Source organism: Anser cygnoides, chromosome 2 (assembly GCF_040182565.1).
Source record: "Anser cygnoides isolate HZ-2024a breed goose chromosome 2, Taihu_goose_T2T_genome, whole genome shotgun sequence".
NCBI classification, from domain to species: domain Eukaryota; kingdom Metazoa; phylum Chordata; class Aves; order Anseriformes; family Anatidae; genus Anser; species Anser cygnoides.
In genome coordinates this window covers 84397280-84416573 of record NC_089874.1, presented here as the reverse complement: position 1 = coordinate 84416573, position 19294 = coordinate 84397280, and the positions used below count along the sequence as shown (strand labels likewise).

Sequence of the window (19294 nt, the reverse complement as noted above, 5' to 3'; positions counted from 1 at the left end):
ATGCCTGTATAAATGAGCAGAGCACCTGAAGGGAGCTGCACAGCAGCATGTCTCCTGCTGCTCGTGCATGCGAGCCATGAAGGATGTGTTATTGTGGCAGGACATCGGGCTGGTTAATGAGGGAGATGAGACGTGAGCCACTATGGATGTGTTACTTGGGCGGGTTATCGGGCTGGTCAGTGGGGAAGATTTTACATCGTGCCCTGCCCTTGCATAGAGGAACTGTGCACATGCCCTACATCCCTGCCTTCCCTCCCCACTGCACTAATTTAGGGACTTCGCCGGCCGCCGGCTCGTCCCTCCCCGCTCCGCAGGGCGCTGCCCCCCTCCGCCCTCACGGCGCCCGCCATGCCGCCGGGCTCTCCAGGTGGGGCAGGCATGCCGGCCGCGCCGCGCGGGGGCCGCCGGGAGCTGTAGTTCTGGGCTGCCCGCTTGCGGCTGGGCGGCGCGGCTGCGCGGACTACAACCCCCAGCGCCGCCCGCGGCGGGGGCTCCGCGGCTCCGGCCGCCCGGGGAGGCGGCGCGGCTACCGGGGGCGGCGGAGGAGAGCCGAGCCGAGCCGTGCCCAGCCGAGGCGGGGGGGCTGCGCCTCGCCCTGCCCGCCGCCCTCGCTCGCAGTAAGCCCGTGCCCCATGCGGTCCGCGGCGTGCGGGCGGCGGGAGCCATGGGGAATGGCATGAACAAGGTAACGCCGCCGCCGGGTGCACGGCCCCGCCGCCCCCCGCACCTGCCCGCCGAACAAAGGAGGGAGAGGGGAGGAGGGCGTCCCCGGCGCGTTTCGGGGCTGCTTTCTTTTTTTTTTTTTTTTTTTTTAAATGTGTGTGTGGCGTTTTATTTTATTTTATTTTTTTCCCCGGGGCGCGCTTCCTGCCTGGCCGCAGCCCGGGGAGAGGGGGGGGCGGCCCCGGTTTCGGTGATGCTCCCCCGGCCGTCCCCGCCTGGCCGCCCTGTTCCCCGAAACAGCCCCACGCCTTCCTTCCCAGCCCCATCTTCCCACACCCCCCTTGCAGCCCTCCCCCTTCCAGCACCCCCTTTCCAACCTCCCTTTCTCCCCTTCCCGTTCCCCCCTCCCATATCCCCAGCCCCCATGTCACCCCCCAGCAGCCTGGCAAGCCCCCCAGCCTCAGCCCACGTCCCTCAGAGCCAGCAAGGGCCAGAGCAAAGCAGCTCAGCCCCTCCGCCTCCCGTGGGCTTGCAAAAATGCCCGCCGCCCCTCTGGAGCCTGCCCCAGGAGCTGAGCGGGCTCCAGCCAGGCGAAGCGCCCAGCAGGTATCGGCCACGGCGCTGGTGTCGTTCCAGGGGGACAGGAAAAGCGCTTGGCCCCGTGGAGACCGCGGTGAGGAAGGAAGATGGAGCTGAGCTGCTCAGGGTGTTGGCTTTTTGGCAGTGGGGGCTCATTGTCAGCGCCGATTCCCCCGGCGCCTTGCGGCGGTTGTCGAAGGGCGGCTGTGATTTTTGTCAGCACCTCCACCTCTGTTCTAAAACCAGGTTTGAAAGTGCGGTGGTAACTAGCCTTTTATATATAGCTTACTACGAGGAACAGAAGTTGAGTCATCTCTTCTGTCTAACATCCTGCTTTGAGTACTTTGGGAGCAGCCTCACGGTGAGCGCGGCCTCCTTACAAGGAGAGGAGCCGGAGGTAGCTGCTCGCAGGTTGCCCGCATCTGACGTCCTTGCCTCTGGAAGTCAGGCTGGCAAACGTCCAGAGCACGCGGTGTGCTACCTGGGAGGTGAAGCCTTTCCATCCCGTGGATAGACACAGTGAAATAAGAGACTTCAGGTGGTGAAAAGATCTGGGTGGCTAATCCAGCTGAGTTAGTAGGTAGGAGTAGCACCTCCCTTGGTCTTTCTAAGTCCAAGTTTCAAATTCTGGGGATAACGTTGTGATACGTTATCACACGTTCCTTGGAGGCATCTTCTGGGAGTGGCTGGTGAGGAAGAAACACAGCTGGAGAGGCTTCCCTTAGATTCCTGGGATGTTTGTAGGATGTTGCAGGGAAAGTTTGGAGTTATCCTGTCACTCTGAATGTTTTGGTGGGGGATGTTAATGTTGTAACGTTAAAAAAGACAATTCTCAGCCCCCTGAAGCTTAGCACTCTTTGCCTTGTGTCTCGCTATGGTACCGTGTGAGCAGGCTCTCCGTGACTCAGGGAAATTTGGTCCTTTGGGTTCTGTTCAGTGTTGCCCTGCCGTGCTCCAACCGGGGCGCTCAGCACGAGCATAGCACTGCTCTGGTTTTTCCCCTCCGCTCTTACCGCTGCCACCAAAAAGATGAAACGTCCAGCAGTTCTGGGAGAGTTGGCTCCTTTAAGGAGGCTACAGCCACCTTGGGTACTGGCCATCAGGGTTTATTTTTGTAGGGGTCCCGTGTGCAGGTCTGGGACTTGCCACCTTCAGAATGTGCCCCTGGATCATCTGTTCCTTTTGATCTTGTGAGTCAGCGAGAGCTGGAGGGGCAAGGAGAGGTGTGGAGTCACCAGCGCCGACGCTGGGGGCTGTTTCCTCGACTCGCTGTAGTCTGCCAATACAAATTACCTTGGTTTCCAACAGGTTTTATTTTCGTGGTAGAGTTATACGTGCACAACAGAAGAAAATAAGCAGCTTATCCAATGGTGGATTATTTCGTTTAGAGAATCCCTTTGTACTGGAGCCAGGGGAAGAGGATTAGTGGTGACCTGTAATGGGTATGGGTAAGGAAAAGCCCCGGAGACTGCTACAGCTGCTGTTGCTGCTCTTGGATGCTGAGCCTTTCTCAGTGGCATGGTCCCCTCCTCTTTTTCTGTCACATGATATTGATGTATTTCATAGCAGATAGTAATCGCACCTGACCTTACGTGGCCATTAGTGCTGATTGGAGGGCTTGAGGCCTGTCATACATTTATTTTTAAGTTGGGGGGTTTCTTTAGTTTTCTCAGTAAAATTACCTGTGTTTATTTTTTTATTAAGGCTATCCAAGCCTCATTTTTCCCAAATTAAACCAAAAACATTGGTTTATAATACTCTTTTTATGCTGCTCAGAGAAATGTTATCTGTTAAGGCTACAGAAAGGCAACTGGCTGCTGACTGTGCGATGGCTTCAAACCAATCTCGTAGCTACTATTAATTTTCAGTGCTTTGCTTCTTAATCTTTTTTCTAAGTACAGAATGAGTAACGGGGTCTGACTTGGGAAATTGGTTGGCCTGCTTTGTCTTTGCGCTTAAACGTCTAGCTTTGACTTGTAAACAAAGTTCAAGCTGAAGCCTGTGGTTGAGAATTACGAAGACGGTTTTCCAGGAGCTGAAGTCTAGCGGCCAAGATGGTGAGAGATCGACGGAGATAGCAGTGCTCAGATTTGATTATCTGCGAACAGGGTATGATTAGAGAAGAGTTTTCTCTGGCTCTTAGTCCTGCGTCCCGTTGAGGTTAGTTAGCTGCCCGTTATTCTGAGACTCCTCTGAAGGGGCAAGTTGAGTGTTATCTCTGCAAGAAGGGGAGCTGATTCATAAGGCGTGTAAACCAGCGTGGACAGTCGCAGCTGACGCCTGCAGTTCTGTGGAAGTCAGCAAAGCTGGGCCGGTTCTCGTCCCTCTCCTTTGCTGGCTGGCGGGGTGGGTGCATCCGCACCTCCCGCAGCATCTTGCTGTCTCTGCGGGAAGCCCGACGGATGGATGGACAGACTTCTCCGGAGCACCAGCACCTCTGGAAGCAGTGCTGGGCAAGAACTTGGATGCTCTGTATTAAGTATCTGTCTAAACAGGGGAGAGCAGCAAAGTAGCTCTTCAAGCCGTTTTCCAAGAGGCCTGATACAGAAGCGTTGTCTGTCCCGCTGTAGGGCTCTGCCTTCGCGCGAGGTGCAGAACGCGAGCCGCTCTCATGTGAGGCACGGCCGAGGACAGGCGTTGCTCCCCTTGCTGCTCGGCTGTGCACGCTTCCACATCTGTTATTTAGTCCGTGGTCATTTTCTCAATGTTTCGGATTGTATAAAGAGGCTACTGTTTTTATTCAGAAAGCGGTGGTTGCGGAGTTGACAAAAACAACCACCTTATTTTTTCTCTCTGCTGACTCCCACCCCTTCTCTCACACGCCCCTGGCAGCCATCGGCCTTCGTTTTGCGCGGCCTGGAGTTGCAGTTACTGAAGGCAGTGTGAGATGACACAGCTGAAAGTTCCCAGCCGTAGTCTGGTGCCGAAGTATTAGTCAGCATGGTACGAAGATTCACTTCTTTCCAGGTAGCTTTCACCCAGAGTAATGTTTCTTGCTTCTAGAATGACTAGGACAACAGGGGTGACAGCTGTCCTTGGTTGCACGGTGTCCTAATTTTCTACCGAGCGCGCAGCATCGCTTGGTAATGCACAAAAGCAAACTTCTGGACTTTTCCGCCTTTGCCAACAGCCATCTAAAAAGCCTTCTTCAGTCCCTCCGCCCCGGTGCTTCTTGGTATCTCTTTAATTTATAATGTGTAACCTTAATGGCTGTGACTGGAATTCAGGCTTTCATCATCTCCTGAGAGCATGCATTTGATGCAGGATAAGATCCTGGAGTCTAAAAGGCTGTGCTGTGCAGCAGCAGGGTTGTGATTTGAGACTTGGGCTGCAGATAGGAGATACCAGGCTGCTATTTAAAACTACCAGAAAGGCTGTTTGGGTGGTTTTTAAGCTGAGGGAGCTGGCTGGGGTGGCCTGATTAGTGAAATTGGTTCCTAATTAGACTCTCTTTTGCTTTAGAGCATGGTTTTTTTTGCAGAATCGGGCCCATAGCAATGGCCACTGGCTGCCCTGCACCTTGGAGCAACTGCTGGCGTCTGATGCCTTGCCTGGCTTCTAGCAGAGTCATCAGGCATGCCTAAAATAATAAATGAGTCCAGGAAACGCTGAGTCTTTTCTGTTTTTCATAAGCCTGGATGGATAACAGCGACCACGACACTTTTTATCAGGTGAAAGGCATGGCCTCGAGGCAGATCGGGGGCTATTCTGCAGGTCCTTCTGCCGGCCCGCGAGGCTCTGCGGGGTGCGCCGGGTCGCCTTTCGGCAGGAAGGCTGCCGCGAAGGGGGGATTATCGAGCGATAATCCCCGACGAAAAGCCCTCCGTGGCTTTCGGGGCTTTGCGGCTGCCGGGCTGAGCAAAACGGGAGGAGTTTTCCCTTTAAATAGCCACGCCGGAGATGCTGTTGCCGCTGTTGCGATGACACTTGGGTGTTGCTAAGGCTTTGGGAAGCTGGTGCTGACATATCTGTATGGGTGGCATGCTCTGCATGCGCCGAGGAAAAAGGGATCGGGCGCTCGCCCTGCCGCACTTGTGGTCCCTTCAAAGGATGTGGGCGTGGGTCAGATTGTCCAGGTGGCAGAAAATGAAATTTTTGGCCAGAAGGCGCGAGCTGGGTCTGCCCGTTGTTTTATTTTTACGTCCTTGCTGCCGTTTCCAAGTTGGGAGGGTTATGAAAGGGTGGGAGGGGTAGCGCCGCATGTTTACCCGGGTGTGCGTGCACGTGTCCTCGGGCTGCGCGGGGCCGGCCCTCGGGCTGACCTTGACGCTCACAAGTTGAGGAAAGTCCTGTAACTGAGACCCGAGTGTGCTTCTAGGAGAGGCGCTGTGAGCGAGCAGGGCTGGGGGAGGAAAATGCAACTTTCAGGCTTTCATCAGCTCTCACTCTCTGAGCGCACAAGGAGCTGTATGCAGCGATTTGCCCTGTCAGGGAGCCCGGCGGGGCTGCAGCCCCCCTTGCGTGGTTTTGCACTTTGAAAGTCTCGCTGGAGTTTGTTTTGCAGTGCTTTATCCAGCTTGCTTAGCAGCTTTAGGCAAATTGCCTTCTCCCTTTTGAAGTTTCATCATTAGTTAAATAAGGGCAGCTCTTATCGCGCCGTGGGGGGGAGGGACAGGTTGTGAGGCCCACTCCATGTTCGCAAAACACCTCTCATATCCTCGGAGAGCACCCTTTATGCCAGCGTCCACCTTACTAACAACCCCCAGTTGTCAGTGAAAGCCTTCGAAGTGCGGTGTACCTGGAGTAACGTAGTTTGAGACGGCTGCAGAGACGCACGAAAAGCCGTCAGCACTTTTTAGGCTGCATTTGACAATAGTCTGCTAAAGTAGTATGTTCCATCCTGTATGCAAATTGAACTTTGTCAAATTGTGTTACCACAAGATATCTATATTTGATACTATATTTCTTTCTCACAGATTCTGCCCGGCTTGTTCATTGGCAACTTTAAAGGTAAGATTAGTTTTATCGTTGTCTCTAGGACTGCTTAGCAGGGGTCTTAAGGTATTGTTTCGCAGGCCTGCCCGATTCTCTGACATCTCTGCAGCTTCTCTAACCCCATCTTGCTTCGTTCCTGGATTCACTTGGCAGTGCTTAAAGCAGAACCTGTTTGCTCTGTCGTCCGTGTGCTGTGCTGCCGCAAGTACTTTAAGAGAAGAAAAATGAACACCGTCTCCTTGGTGCATGCTTCGGCTGGAATTCCTAAACACTGGCCTGCCTTAAACGATTCCTGTGCTAGGCAGACAAGCATGTGAGCCAGGCAGATTCTTTATAAGGCTTATTGCGAGCCCTCCTTATAAGTAAAGGCTTAGCATGCCTCCTGCTCATTGCTTTCATTATTTTGGTTATTTATAACAGCTGCTAAAGAGTTCTGTTATCACTGCATGCGAGACCGGTAGGTCTGTAGGCTGCTGTCTGACCACTGATACTTGCGCTGTCCGTGCTGCAGGTGTACGATTCTCTGGATTGTTTACCCTTTTGCATGAGGTTTACTTTTTGTGCATAGAAAGACAGAACCACGTTTAGGAAAAACAGGAAACTTTACACGGGCATCCCAATAAACGCCCTGTTCTCAAAGCAGTCTGTTAGCAGCGGTTCCAGCTGACTGTCCCTACTCAGAAATGAGCGGGTCCTGCCTGTACAGTCGTGTTGGTACATGCTGTTAGCTAGCAAGGCAGGACTCACAGGGGCTACTGCAATGTCATACCCTTCCCGATCTGTTGGATATCGTAGCTGCTCTGTTAAGATTGGACAAGGTCTGCACTGGATTCGGGTGCTGCTGTATGTCTTCTCTGCTCCGCTCTCCCTCTCCCTCCTCCACCAAAACCTGCGACTTCACTTTTCTTTGTCTGAACTGCTGTCTGATTTCCCTGGCTCTGGCCATACTGACCCACGGTCCATGCTGCCCCTGCGAAGTGGAGCTGATCACCGGGAGAGGCAGCCCAGAGGTGCACCTGAAGCTGAAGGCTGCCTTTTGCCACGCTGGGGTGCAAACACAAGTACAAAGGCTAGTGTGCGAGGGGAGTTAATCGTGCCATGGTAAGGGAAGTGAAAGGACAGAGACAAGTTTATGCTGGTGGAAGTAGGTAACGAGAGGAGGAGAAAAAGAAAGAAAGGGGGAAAAAAAGGGAAATCAGGGGAAGAGGATATGTTTGAAGACTCCGTGGATTGACCAGTGCATTGAGCCAGTGACAAAACTAGCTTGCTCACAGCCACATTACTTCCTTCTCTTTGTCAAATAATGTGGGGGAGAGGCAGGATGGGAGGATGGATGCCGGGCAGCAGAGCCCTTCAGGACGGCTCTGGATTCGTCGCTCTTGCTGCAGCAGCCCCGCTGGTGAGCCCTTGACAGCCGCCCAGGGGAGCGAAACTCAGCTCTGTTTCTCGGTGCCGTTCTGCTTTCAGCTGGTGAACAACTTGACCAGCTGAGGGGAGGTGGCCAGGGTTGTGGAGTGAGTCAGCACCGCTGCCCGTGCCAGGGCTGTGTTTTGGACTCAATTTTTAAATTCGTTAAAAACTGGGCAAAATCAATCATTTATTTATTGCTGTGACCTCTGGTCACATTGCATTTAATAGTTAGCCATCACGAGCACCAGATACTACATCTCACGAACACGAAGAGGAAGAGAAAAGATTGGTGTTGCAGTACTTCATTAATACAAAAGCAAATTCTTACGGTTTTGTTTTTTTTCTGCACGCCCCCCACCCCACCTGCTTCAGAGTGATTGCAATGAGCTTTCCATGTAGTGAAGTCATCCAATTTAGGAACAGGCTATTGGTTTATCATCAGAGTGTGTTTCTGGTGTAATCTGATTACCGTGTTCTTGGGGCATGTTCTGATTTGTGGCACTATTTCAAAAAGTGACTAATAATTTTGAGACTTCCATAACGGGGATTGTTGCTGGGAAATACTCAGCAGCGTGCCGTTGGGCTCAGTTAGAGTCTCCCGATTTGGGCAGCAGAAACATCTAGCTACTTCTAAAGACGCGGGTTTAGGAAAGGATTTCCTGCAATGCCCCTCTGAGCAGTCTGGCTGTTTGTTCAGCTTGCAGCTGGTAGCTGGAATTGAATAAAGCTGCATCTGGTCAGCGAGAGCGGTGCTGCATCCCTGGCATTGCTCATCTCTCCTGGAGGCAGAGCTGGGGCACCCTGGGAGTCCGTACGCAGGGGGAGAGGAGAGGAGGGAGCTTCCTCCAGAAGGGGAGTCTCTGAAACGCTCTGATCTGCCCTCTGGAGGATAGTCTCTCCTCCTTGCTCCAGCGGCTGTGCAGGGAGCCCAGGCAGGCAGGCTTTCCATAGCCAGGTCCTGGGAACACCGTTCTACGCACGCTCGTCTCTCCCTGCTGCATGGAGACCTCTGGAGAAGCTGACAGCCTAAGGGAAAAGGAATGTTTTTTCCGATTCCTGCCTTCCTGGTAAATGAGAGCAGGACGCGACAGGATGCTAAGTAGTGCAGTCCTGGAGGTGTGTTGTCCAGAGATGGCATTCAGCAGTTTTTCTGGCTGTGAATTGCCATTCAATATTCAGCAGTATTTCCGCCCTACGTGTAGGGATTCCTGCTGTCTTTTTAGACCTAATTAACACAAAAGCAATCCGTGACCGAGGAAGTGCAGCCGTGTCCACGTTTAATTGGGAGATAAACTGAGACCCGAGAAGAACTTGTAGAATCAGTTTGTGGCAGAAATGGGAGCTGAGCTCTCTCCTGGTTTGTGTGCTGCTGCTGTGCAAGCCTTTGGGCACACAGGATGTGAGGGATTTTTGTAACTACCTTAGGGTCCTCGGGTGAGAAAGTCGCACGTAGTCGTGGTTATGGAAAGCACTGAAGCAAGTGCTGCAACCCTACTAAATCCACAGCACTCGAGTATGTCTTCGTTTGTTATCTCTGAAGATCTGTGGGCATTATTCTACTTAGCCAGCAGCACGTTAAAATTGTAGTATGTTCCTGAGTTTGTGTGTTTGAGATTGCACAGCTAGAGGGCAGAAAAATTCAAGAAGAACCACAGGTGTCCATACAAAGTACTCTAGACTGAGTTTGGTGTGAAAGCCCAGAGGGAAACAGAGCTCTTGGGCTTCTTCAGTGAAAGTTAGTGAGGAGTTGCTTCATTGTGAAGGGGATGGGAGGGCTAGGGGAGCAAAATGAGGGAAGGGAAAGAAGTAGTAAACTCTTCTCCCTGGCTCTAGTTAGGGGGGAATTTTGGTGTTCCTTTCAGGTGAAATTCAATCCTGCAGCCCTCAACAGACAAAGAATTTATTGAGGGATTGCCTGTGTCTTCTGTGCTGGAAACTTGATTTCCCTTGAAAGGCACCTGTGCTCACAATGAAAATAGATGCTTTGTTTCTTAACAGACTGATATGGCAAGGAGCTTTTTAGCCTTTTCCTGCACAGATAGAACAAATTATTTTTTCCTCATCTGAGGCGCCAAGCAAACGCTTGTTTGCTTCAAAATCAAAAGATGTAGCAGTAGTGAGCCCCAGAGATTCAGGAGTGTTTCTACCTTGAATATTTAAAGAGCTTCTGTCCTTCCTTGCTTGTACTCGTAGTTGGAAGATTCAAGTTTTTCCAATGGAATATTTGGGGGCTTTTTGATTTGAAGGGGAAAGCCACAATATGAGGTTTAATTCCCCTGAAGAGTCCAGTGTTGCTGTGGATGACCTGGAGAGTCTTGGGAAAGTTTATGCCCTTCCTGTTCCTGAATGTAAAAAGGCAGTGCCCCCCAAGTGGTTCTGCTGTGTTTCTAGATCCGTCCTGCTAACAGCTTTGTAGTGCTTGTGGGAAAAGTTCCCTTTTTCTAAGGCTTTGTTTCAGGTATTGAAAACAGGAGATAATGAAGATACTATTACCTTTTCCAGGTTCATCTTTTAAAGGAAGACCTTTTGTAGGTACTGTCATTAAAGAGAACATTGAGCACTTTTCCTCAGCTTCCTCACTCCCTGCAAATGTCCTCCTGAGAGTCTGGGACAGAATATTTATTAGAATGTAATATGAAGTGGTGATGGGAGATGTGGAGTTTTTGTGCAGATGTGTTGGGTGTGTATGTTTGTGTCTGTAAGTGTGGGTCACTGGACTCTGCTCTCCCATCAGGAGAGCTTTGATCCATTCATTTTCAGTAATAGCTCTTAGTGGTCTGAACCACTGGAGGTTGGGTTTTCCTTAAAATCACAGAATCATTTCAATTGGAAAAGACCTGCACCGTCGCCAGGTCCAACGATCAACCTGACCTACCGAGACCCATCACTAAACATGTCCCTTGGTGCCACATCCACGTGTCTTTTAAATGCCTCTAGGGATGGGGACTCCACCACTTCCCTGGGCAGCCTGCTCCAGTGCCTGACCACCCTCTCTGTGAAGAAGTTCTTCCTAATACCCAGTCTAAACCTCTATTTTAAATGTCTCTCTGGTTCTCTGCAAAGCAGAATATAAGGTGTTAGAAGAACAGGTGTTTTATTTAAAAACATACAGGAACCAAACAAGGAAACGCTAGAGATGATGAAACTGTCTGCAGTCTCTATGTATCTGCAGGTTGAGACCTGATGATGTTGTACTTAGAGGCCTCACTTGTTTTGTTTTTTGTGTACGTAACCTAAAGTTTTATACTGAAAATCTAATAGCTGCTACCTTACTGCATTGCAAGAGTGCATATTTCTTTTCGCACTAACAGCAAAGTCAATTGTGGGCTTTGGAGGAGGAAGAAGAAAGGATGTCTTTAGTATGGGATAGCTAACCAAGGGGAAGAAAGGTAACAAACTGAAAATATGAAATGAAATTGTCTCCACTGTGTGGAGACGTCTAATCTTCTCAATTAACAGGTGTGTTGCAGTTAAATGTTGCAGATCTAAACCTATACCACTGAAATGCTTTTTTTTTTTTTTTTTTCCTGTTCCTGGCATGACCAATGCTTTTGTATTTTGTTGTTAGTAGTAGAGATGGGAAAGACTCTGCAGCTGAAATTGAGGAAAAAGAAGCTAAATATGGGCATGGGAGGGACAGAGGAAGACTTCTCCAATGTGGACTGCATCTTCTTATACCAGGAGTGAGTTTTCTGGAGGCTTTACTCAAAAGTCCCCATTAGCTCAGAAGCGTTTCGTTGTATGAAACAGAACATTAGGTAATCTACTGTGAAGAATAGTCCCACGTTTGAGGGACCTTCGGGGATGCACGAGATAGATTGACAGGTTTCTTTCATCATCAAATTCCAAAATGGGATGGTTCTCGCTGTGATTTCAAAATGTGAGCCTGCGTGTGGTTGTACAGCACTGTGCTATAGTAAGGAAGTTAGAATTGCTGTCATTGATGGGTAACTCTTCTGGCTTTTGGGGGTTCTTTACATAACCCCTTACATTTTTGTGAGTTTATGGTACAAGACTGTCAATGACAGGATATCTCATTTGTACTGCTGTTTAAATCAGCTTTGCCTATATTATCTGCAGAAGACTTATGGCAGGGGCTGGGGGGAACAAGGGGAATTTCCCTTCATAAACTGTTCACGGTTTAGATCCAGATAATACAGTCACTGGATGGGAAGCTTTTTCTCCTCTATTTTTTGTGATTTGAATGATTGGTTCCTAAATATATTAAGGACCTGATGTTACCCTGGGATGCAGCTGTAGGACAGAGTCATTTCTAGCTTGCTTCTAGGAATGTCACTTACTGTGTAGTTCTGATCTGTTGAAACTCATTTAGTTAATTGAAGAAGTAAAATCTTTCAATCCTTTTGAGTTGTACTGCATCCGTAAGGGTTTTAAGTCTTCACCAGAGCAGTCAGTGCTTAATGTGGGTCATACCTGCTTCTAAAGACATTTGCCTTGTATGTGAAGCCACTGCTTACCACGTAGGTCATGCTGATAATTAGAGGGTGGGATCTGATTGTGCTAGGTGTGCATTCACACCATGAGTTCTGGCCAGCAGCCCCTGAAGTCTGTTGATTTTTAGGCACGTTTAGGCTGGCTTCCAGGGTTTCCAGCCCCTTCTCTGCCTAGGTGTTCTCTGAGAAATCAGGACTGTCCTATACACTATTATTAAATCTGAAGGTCTGGTGTATTAGAAGACCCCTCCTGGCAAACATTGGCATTTCTTCTTTGAAGTGCACACTCTGAGAATCTTAGAAATAAGCTCCAGCTTCACAGAACAATAAAAATTTCCTGTTTTAGGTGGAATTTGTGCTAATTCTCTCCTGAAGGACTAGGTATCTGTGTTAGTCGTACAGGCTTGAGCAGTAGCGAGTGAAATCGATTCAGTTTTGAATCTTCTCTCTATTTTATTAGCCCCAAAGAAGCTTTCGTAATTGGATGAGGTTTAAATTTTGTTGCCCCTTATTTTTCTTGTGTGGATCTTGTCTGTGGGGCAGTATAATTAAATGTCCAATTCCTCTTTCAGATGTAGATAAGGCATTGAAACTTTATAGTAGAGTGGAATAATATGAAGCAAGAGATGCTGATTGAACTCTTGCCTGTACATAAAGAGTGTACAGGTGATACTATTGTTATTTTTGTACCTAGAGAGAGCCGGTTTGAAACCTCTGTGGTCAGTGCTCTTTTTTTTTGTGTGAAACCAGGCTAATGTGAACAGATTGTAGGGGTTGATTGGGAAGGCAGGTGTTCACATCTTAAAACCACTGCTGTAATTGCCATGATGTGTTGTGCCATATTCAAGCAAAAAGGTCAAAAGTAAGTGGACACAAATTAACATTTACCTGTATTAGTGGTTCTTTGAGGTCATTTGCTGACATGCTAATGGTTAAGCATGGGGAAAGTTGTTCAATGATGACAGATAATCTATTTTACCTTCTTTCTCATAGAAACAAACCCATGTTTTCACAATATCTAGCATCAAAATTTCTTTCACCCTAGTTTGCTTTCCAGTTTTGAATGTTTGAAACCCCTTGGTTAAAGGTCTAGGAACTACCTTTTCACAACTATGCTTCCTTGCTGCAGCATTTTTCATGCTTTCAGTATCTCCTCAGTCTCTCTTCAGACTTAAAATTATGCTGTGTATTAGCTAAATGCATCTTTGTCCCTGCTAGTCCACAGAAAGTAAGGATTTAGTTGTGGTGTTGGCTGGCCTGTTGATACCTTAATTCAAGTGATTCAAGCCACCTGGTTGGCTTCACTCCTCAGGCCTGGATATCGCAAGGCTGATCCCCCCCCCAGGTGAAATTGTATCTCCTGAAGGGGGATTTGCGGGTGAGAGGAGGTAAGCTATTTCTTGTGGAGCTCTGGCTGCTTGTTCAGATGGCCATCACCTGCACACAGGCATGCACAGACTTATATTTCAGATGCAAAATACATGAAACTTTTGACTTAAGAACACATTCCTGAGTCACTTAAGGTTGTTCTTTATATAGTATATCGTTTGTTTTGGAGTTGAAATGTTTCTTCCCCTTCCCCCTCTGCTGATGGTGTTCTAGAACAGCTGCATTTGGGGTTTTGCTTTACTTCATGAAGCTTCAGAAAGAAATGTGGCAATGACAGTGATTTTCAATGTGCACGAGGGAAAGGGGGGTGGGCTGTTTCAGGAGATTAAAAAAAAAATCTTCCTTTTTTTCCTTCATCACAGATGCCCGAGATGTAGAGCAATTGAGCAAGAATAACATTACGCACATTCTTTCCATTCATGACAGTGCCCGTCCTATGCTTGAGGTAAGAGGGGTGGGACTCAACGATAAACCTTTACTTTGCAGTTGCTTGTCACACTCATCTTGGGGTTAATCTCATGTTCTGTATGTCTGGTGTTTTGAAACGGAATTTGGAAATGTTTGACAGCTGTATTCTTGGGATTCAGTCACAAATTTTGTTGTTGCTGCTGTTACAACAACAAGAAATGTAGCTGACGAGGGGAGAGACAATTATAGTGTCAATCAATATAACACAACAATGGGATTGTTATTAATCTAATAGTAAAGGTAAGTTTTCTTCTGTGTGGAGTTCACGCATCACTTAAACAGCAATATTCCAGCTCCCCTTTTCCCACTACCAACTCTCCTTTGTACTAGGCCACTTTCCTGAATCTTCAAAACGAATCATCTGAGAAGCTTGCAGTCCTTTTCCGTATAAAATAGCCTTACTAAGGCTTGGGGCGTGGGTGAAACAAGTCCTTCTTCATATAATGTACCCTAAGGCAGCAGTGCATCTGTATGTCTCCAGCACTGTAACGTGAAGTATTATTCCCCATTTTACGGAAGGGGAACTGATCTGAGGAGTTGAAATGACACGACTTGCTGTGTCATCTTGAGCAGCGAAAGAGCTGGAACCAGTTTGCAGGTCTCCTGTATTTGACTCAGCCGTCAGACTTTCTTTATGCCACGTTAACCTTGAGAAGAAGGAAGTGTGGCTGGGCTTTGCTACACCTTAAAATCCTGCCGTTTGATTTATATTGGAATTCAAGGCTTACTTCAAACTTAGAAGTGAAAACTGTTTTTTGTAGTGTCCATTTAACTTACGGTGTGCCTGATGCAGGTTAATTCTGAAACATTGATCTTCAAGACTCTCCTTAGTTGAGGAGAGATGCAGTTACACTGACTAGGGGAGGTGTAATGTTTCCCCTAGGGTGGTGTTCTCTAAAGTGAGCAGAGGCTTGATTTTTTTTTTTTTTTATCATCATGATTAGAAAAGTAGGAAGACTAATTATGGCACAGTTCAGCTGCAACCTCAGGCCAGTGTTCCTTGTGGTGTTGGCGGTAGTTTTGGCAGCCCACATGCTGACCCTTTCCTCCCCCCGCCATCGTTTGTGGTGGTGCATCTGTTTGTGGGTCTGCATGGTGAATAGATCTGGGAGCTTGCGTGAGTTAAATATAACCAAGTCACCTTTTCTAGCTACCCCCACAGAAGACATGAATGATTACATTTACTGAGATCAGTTCCCAATCTGGTTCATGATGCAGTCTGAAAAATTACAGTGGAGTGGGAACTGTGACTGGCTGAGGGTGGACTTGCTTTGTTCACCCCTGCCTCTGAAAGAAAAGTTTCTCTAACTGTGCCTTCTGATTTTGCAGCATGCAATATATTTGTCTGTGTGCTGGTGGTGTGGAAAGCTGAACTTCTTCCCAGTTCTTAAAGTAGTGCAAGGTTTGCAAGTTTTGTTTATTCAGGAGCTTAGCTGGTTACTATTAACTGCTTTATCACTCATGGTCTTGGTGCAGTGTTTGTGCGCAACTAAATGCTTCTCTATAGGAACAAGGGCCTAGAAAATATCTGCTAGGTTGTGTTGCTTCCTTTGTTATTTACATCTTCCCCAGGTTATAGGTAGGTTTCTGTACAGCTTCTGTATCCACATGATGCTCGAGGCTTGTTCTCAAGTCCACTGAAGTCAAATGGGAATGCTTTTCTGATTCATTTTCAGACTTCACTGGCAGAAAGTGAGGGCTCATATTTGTGTTCATTGTGTTCAGAACACTGGATGTTATTCGGCCCTTTAAACATGCAATTGCTGTGATATGAGAAGCATTTTTCCCTGAGGAGCCCTGTTTTGTGTGTGTGCATTTATATGGATGTTGATCATAGCTGAGAAGCTGTGTTGTTTTTTTTGTTTTTTTGTATTATGGTAGTTGCATTTGTCTTTTACTAACAATATTTTAAGTATTTCCTAATCATCCTATAGAAAATGCTACAAATATTTCGTTAAGCAAAGTTTTCTCTGCAAGCCATGGAAGGGTAAGTGTTTTTAGAAATAGAAAAATCAATGTTCCTGAAGTAATACATTGTCAAAGAGAACTCGGCCTTTTTTGGTGCTCTGTAGAACAAACAAATATGGGACCTGTGCTCTCCAAGAGGTGACAAATTACCCATATCTCATCAGATTTTGAAGTTACAGTAGTGCTTGTTGTGATACACAAATTCTTCTGATACAGCACTTAAAGCTGAAAACATTGGATAGAGAATGAAAATGACCAATCTGGTGTCATTGTCCATATGGGGTAGGAGCAATACTCCAGAAGTAAAAGCAAATGTCAGTATATAAGGTGAACACCAACTTGTTAGATTGTAAAATTACTTTCCATTTTAATAACTGACAGCATTGCCCCTCTCTGAGTATGTGATGTTACAGACTGTTTTTACCTGTTCATGTTTGAAGTATTCACAGTAGCTTTTAAAATGTGTGCTTCTTTCTGTGCTTTGTGCGTACTGCAGTATTTGGAAATACGCTTCTTTAGTTCCTCATAGCTTACTAGCTTACTTGAAAATGACTGTAGAGTTTCACAAAAAACACTTGTTATATCGGTTTAGGTTTCATAGTGTGTTCCTGTTGAGGAGAAATGATTTAAAACGAATGTTTTCTCACTGAAATTTGGTTTCAGAAGTTATTTTGATGATTATTTACAAATCCTCATGGACTTTTGAATTATGGGTGTCTCATAGTCAAAGTTTGGCCTTGGGAAGCTACTGTGTATACTGTGTACTTTCAAGGTGGAATAACTAGAAAACATAGGTTGAATCAGTTGGAATATAAGACCTTTTATACCTTTAGACATTAGCAACATACATTAAGTACAAGACATAGAATTGATTTGTAAGGTTTCAAGTGTTTTAGATTGGTAGGAATCTGCTAAAATCTGGACTAATCTGTCTTGCAACACTGCCACTTAATTCTTTTCATATAAACTGCTTCAGGAAAATTTGTCCTCTAATAAAAAACAGATCTAGAATTAATTTATATTTAGAAAGCATCCTAAGGCTGTGACTTCAATGAAGTACACCATTGATGTGCGGGGTCTTAACCGCTAAGGTAAGCATTTTTGTAATCTAAAGATGCGTGTTTATAACTCCATCAGGAAAACTATAGGTAACTGGTGGCCTGTCCAAGTGAAAGGACTGCATGCCATGTGGAACAAGGTTTGTTACCTCAGATGCATGGAAGGAACCCCCTGAGTGAGAGTGGTGTCTGACAGCACCGTGTGTATTCCTGCACAGGCACAGGGGCATTAGCCCTGGTGGCTCCTCCAGAGCACTTCGGACAGCTGCCGGTGGAACTCTCGCAGGGGTTTTATAAATCCACACAAAAGGCACATGCAGAAGAGAACAATTAGGTTTATTGCCACCTGCTTTCTAATCTCTCTCGCAGCTAGTTCAGGTTTGAAAATCTCTATTCAGAATGTGGGAAAGTGAAAGGCAGATGGGAAAACAGGTATCCATGTGCTTTAAATAATTGTCTATCTGGCGGTGACCAGTTGGTTCTCTTAGTAGGACTCTTTTATTAGGGACAGGACAAATAGCTTTTGGGGTTGGAGACCAAAAGGCCTAAAGGTCTGACTTCTGTGCCGTCTAGATATCCTAACCAAGCAGGTGCAGTCAGAATACACAGTGAAGATGGACACACTTAACTCCTCCTGAGCAGTTTTTCCCCCTGTCTACAGACAACATATTTCTTCAGAAAAATCCAGCTAGGCCCGTTAGAGCCTTTGCTTTTGGATTGTCCCTGCAACCATTGCTCCTTTGGGATACCCTACAAAAGCTGTGAAAAGGCCTCCAAGATACATTCCCGTCAAATACAAATGCTCTTTACCTGCTAGAGCTTTTCAGGATGTTAGAGGATACAAAACCCAACACGTTCAAACCTGCCTTACTGCTGCTGAGTGGTACACACAGCAAAGTCATGTCAGTGACCATTACCTTAATTTCAGTAACTCTGCTCCGTTAAGGCTGGGGTCTAACCAAGTTTGTGCCACTTGATCTAAATGAAGGAGGTAAAGGCAAATCTTGTTAATCGTGTTTACAGGAATCTGGTTACAGGTCTGTAAAGTAATGTGTTTCACTGTGGAAATTCCAGGTGTTTGAGCCTGTTCTGAGGGATGGTGCTTGGAGAAGGATGTGGTGTCCAAATAGGATGCTGGTGTGGACTGTGCGGCTGCTTGAACAACTGCATCCCATCCTGGGAAGCGTGTGCTGTTGTGGACAGTCACGTTCCAACAGCTGGACTTGGAGCATCCTTATCTGCCATTCTTAACCTTTCCCTGTCTCCTGCCACTGGACACACACATGGCAAAAGCAAGAGTACTTCCTCCACTGCATCGGGCAGTGGTTGCTGTGTGTAATGCAGGAAGGCACTAGTCCTAAGGGGCACTAGAATTTCTTCTGCTTTGACAGTCGTTCAAGCTCAGTCCCAGAGATCAATATCCACAGAGAGAGGCAGGGAATGATCTGATTACAGCCCATGGGTCCCCATGCAGAGGGGGAATAACTTAGAATAACATGATGTGCTTGGCTTACAAGTGAAGTTGCACACATTCAGGCTAGAAGGAAGCAAGGCTTTTAACAAGGGGAGAGTAAGCTATTGCTGAAGTATATGGCCAAGGCAACAGTGGATTTTCTTACATGCTTCACTTCTGTGTGGAAGTTGGTTCAAGTAAGGCTGTTACAGAGGTCTTGTTTCTCAGTCCTTGGTCTGTCCGAGATGCTTTGAGGTGCCAGTTGAGGGGACTGCTGTGTATGTTGTAGACATCTGTCCGTCAGTCCGTAAAGGGACTGAAACTACCCGCTTCTTTCACGTGGTCCACCACACGTTTGTCAGTTACCAGTAATTTTGTTGTTTCTCTTGAGTAATGCCGGAGGGTTTGACCTAGCAAATGCTTCAAATGTGTTACCAGTCACCTGTGGTTGCGGAGCTCTTTGGGATTAATTTACTTACAGCATTGTCGTTGTTAGACAGACTACTTCTGCATCACAGGACGCTGTGTATGCTGCTGTCATCTTGGAGTCATCGTGATGATCACAGTAGTGTAGGTCTTAAATATACAGGACTTTACCTGGACGTTCTTGTACCGTCCTCTGTCACAAGCTTTCCAGGTTAACAACAGCTCTGTTTGCAACACATTGCATAAAGAGTAGGTTTTTGCATATGTGCTGCTTGTATATGCATGTGAGTTTTTTCTGTGCTTTCTGTTGCTAGAGGTTTTTTTTCTTTTTAGTGTCCTTTTTCAGATAAGGAGTGTTATCAGTGTATGTGGCAGTTTCAGTTGAAGTCATTTGAATGAAGCGTCAAAAACTGAAATCCCAGCAAAACATGCCTGATTCTGGGGGTCTTGAGGGTTTTGTCATTTCTTTCTCCCCAGTACCAAAGCACTCA

General features: G+C 47.1%; 1 protein-coding gene across 3 annotated transcripts in view; it reads left to right on the top strand.

Annotated features, from left to right (window-relative positions):
* The first annotated feature begins 474 nt into the window (after positions 1 to 474).
* The window catches only part of DUSP22 (dual specificity phosphatase 22), a 41912-nt gene continuing 23092 nt past the window's right edge, over positions 475 to 19294 (top strand). The window contains exons 1-3 of one of the 3 annotated variants that reach the window (XM_066992547.1): positions 475 to 685; positions 6159 to 6192; positions 13793 to 13875. In XM_066992547.1, the coding sequence (XP_066848648.1) occupies positions 665 to 685; positions 6159 to 6192; positions 13793 to 13875 (138 nt within the window). In that variant the 5' untranslated portion in view covers positions 475 to 664. Of the gene's footprint in view, positions 686 to 1072; positions 1337 to 6158; positions 6193 to 13792; positions 13876 to 19294 lie in introns of those variants that run through there. The other 2 variants (XM_066992548.1, XM_066992546.1) reach the window with 2 other exon arrangements.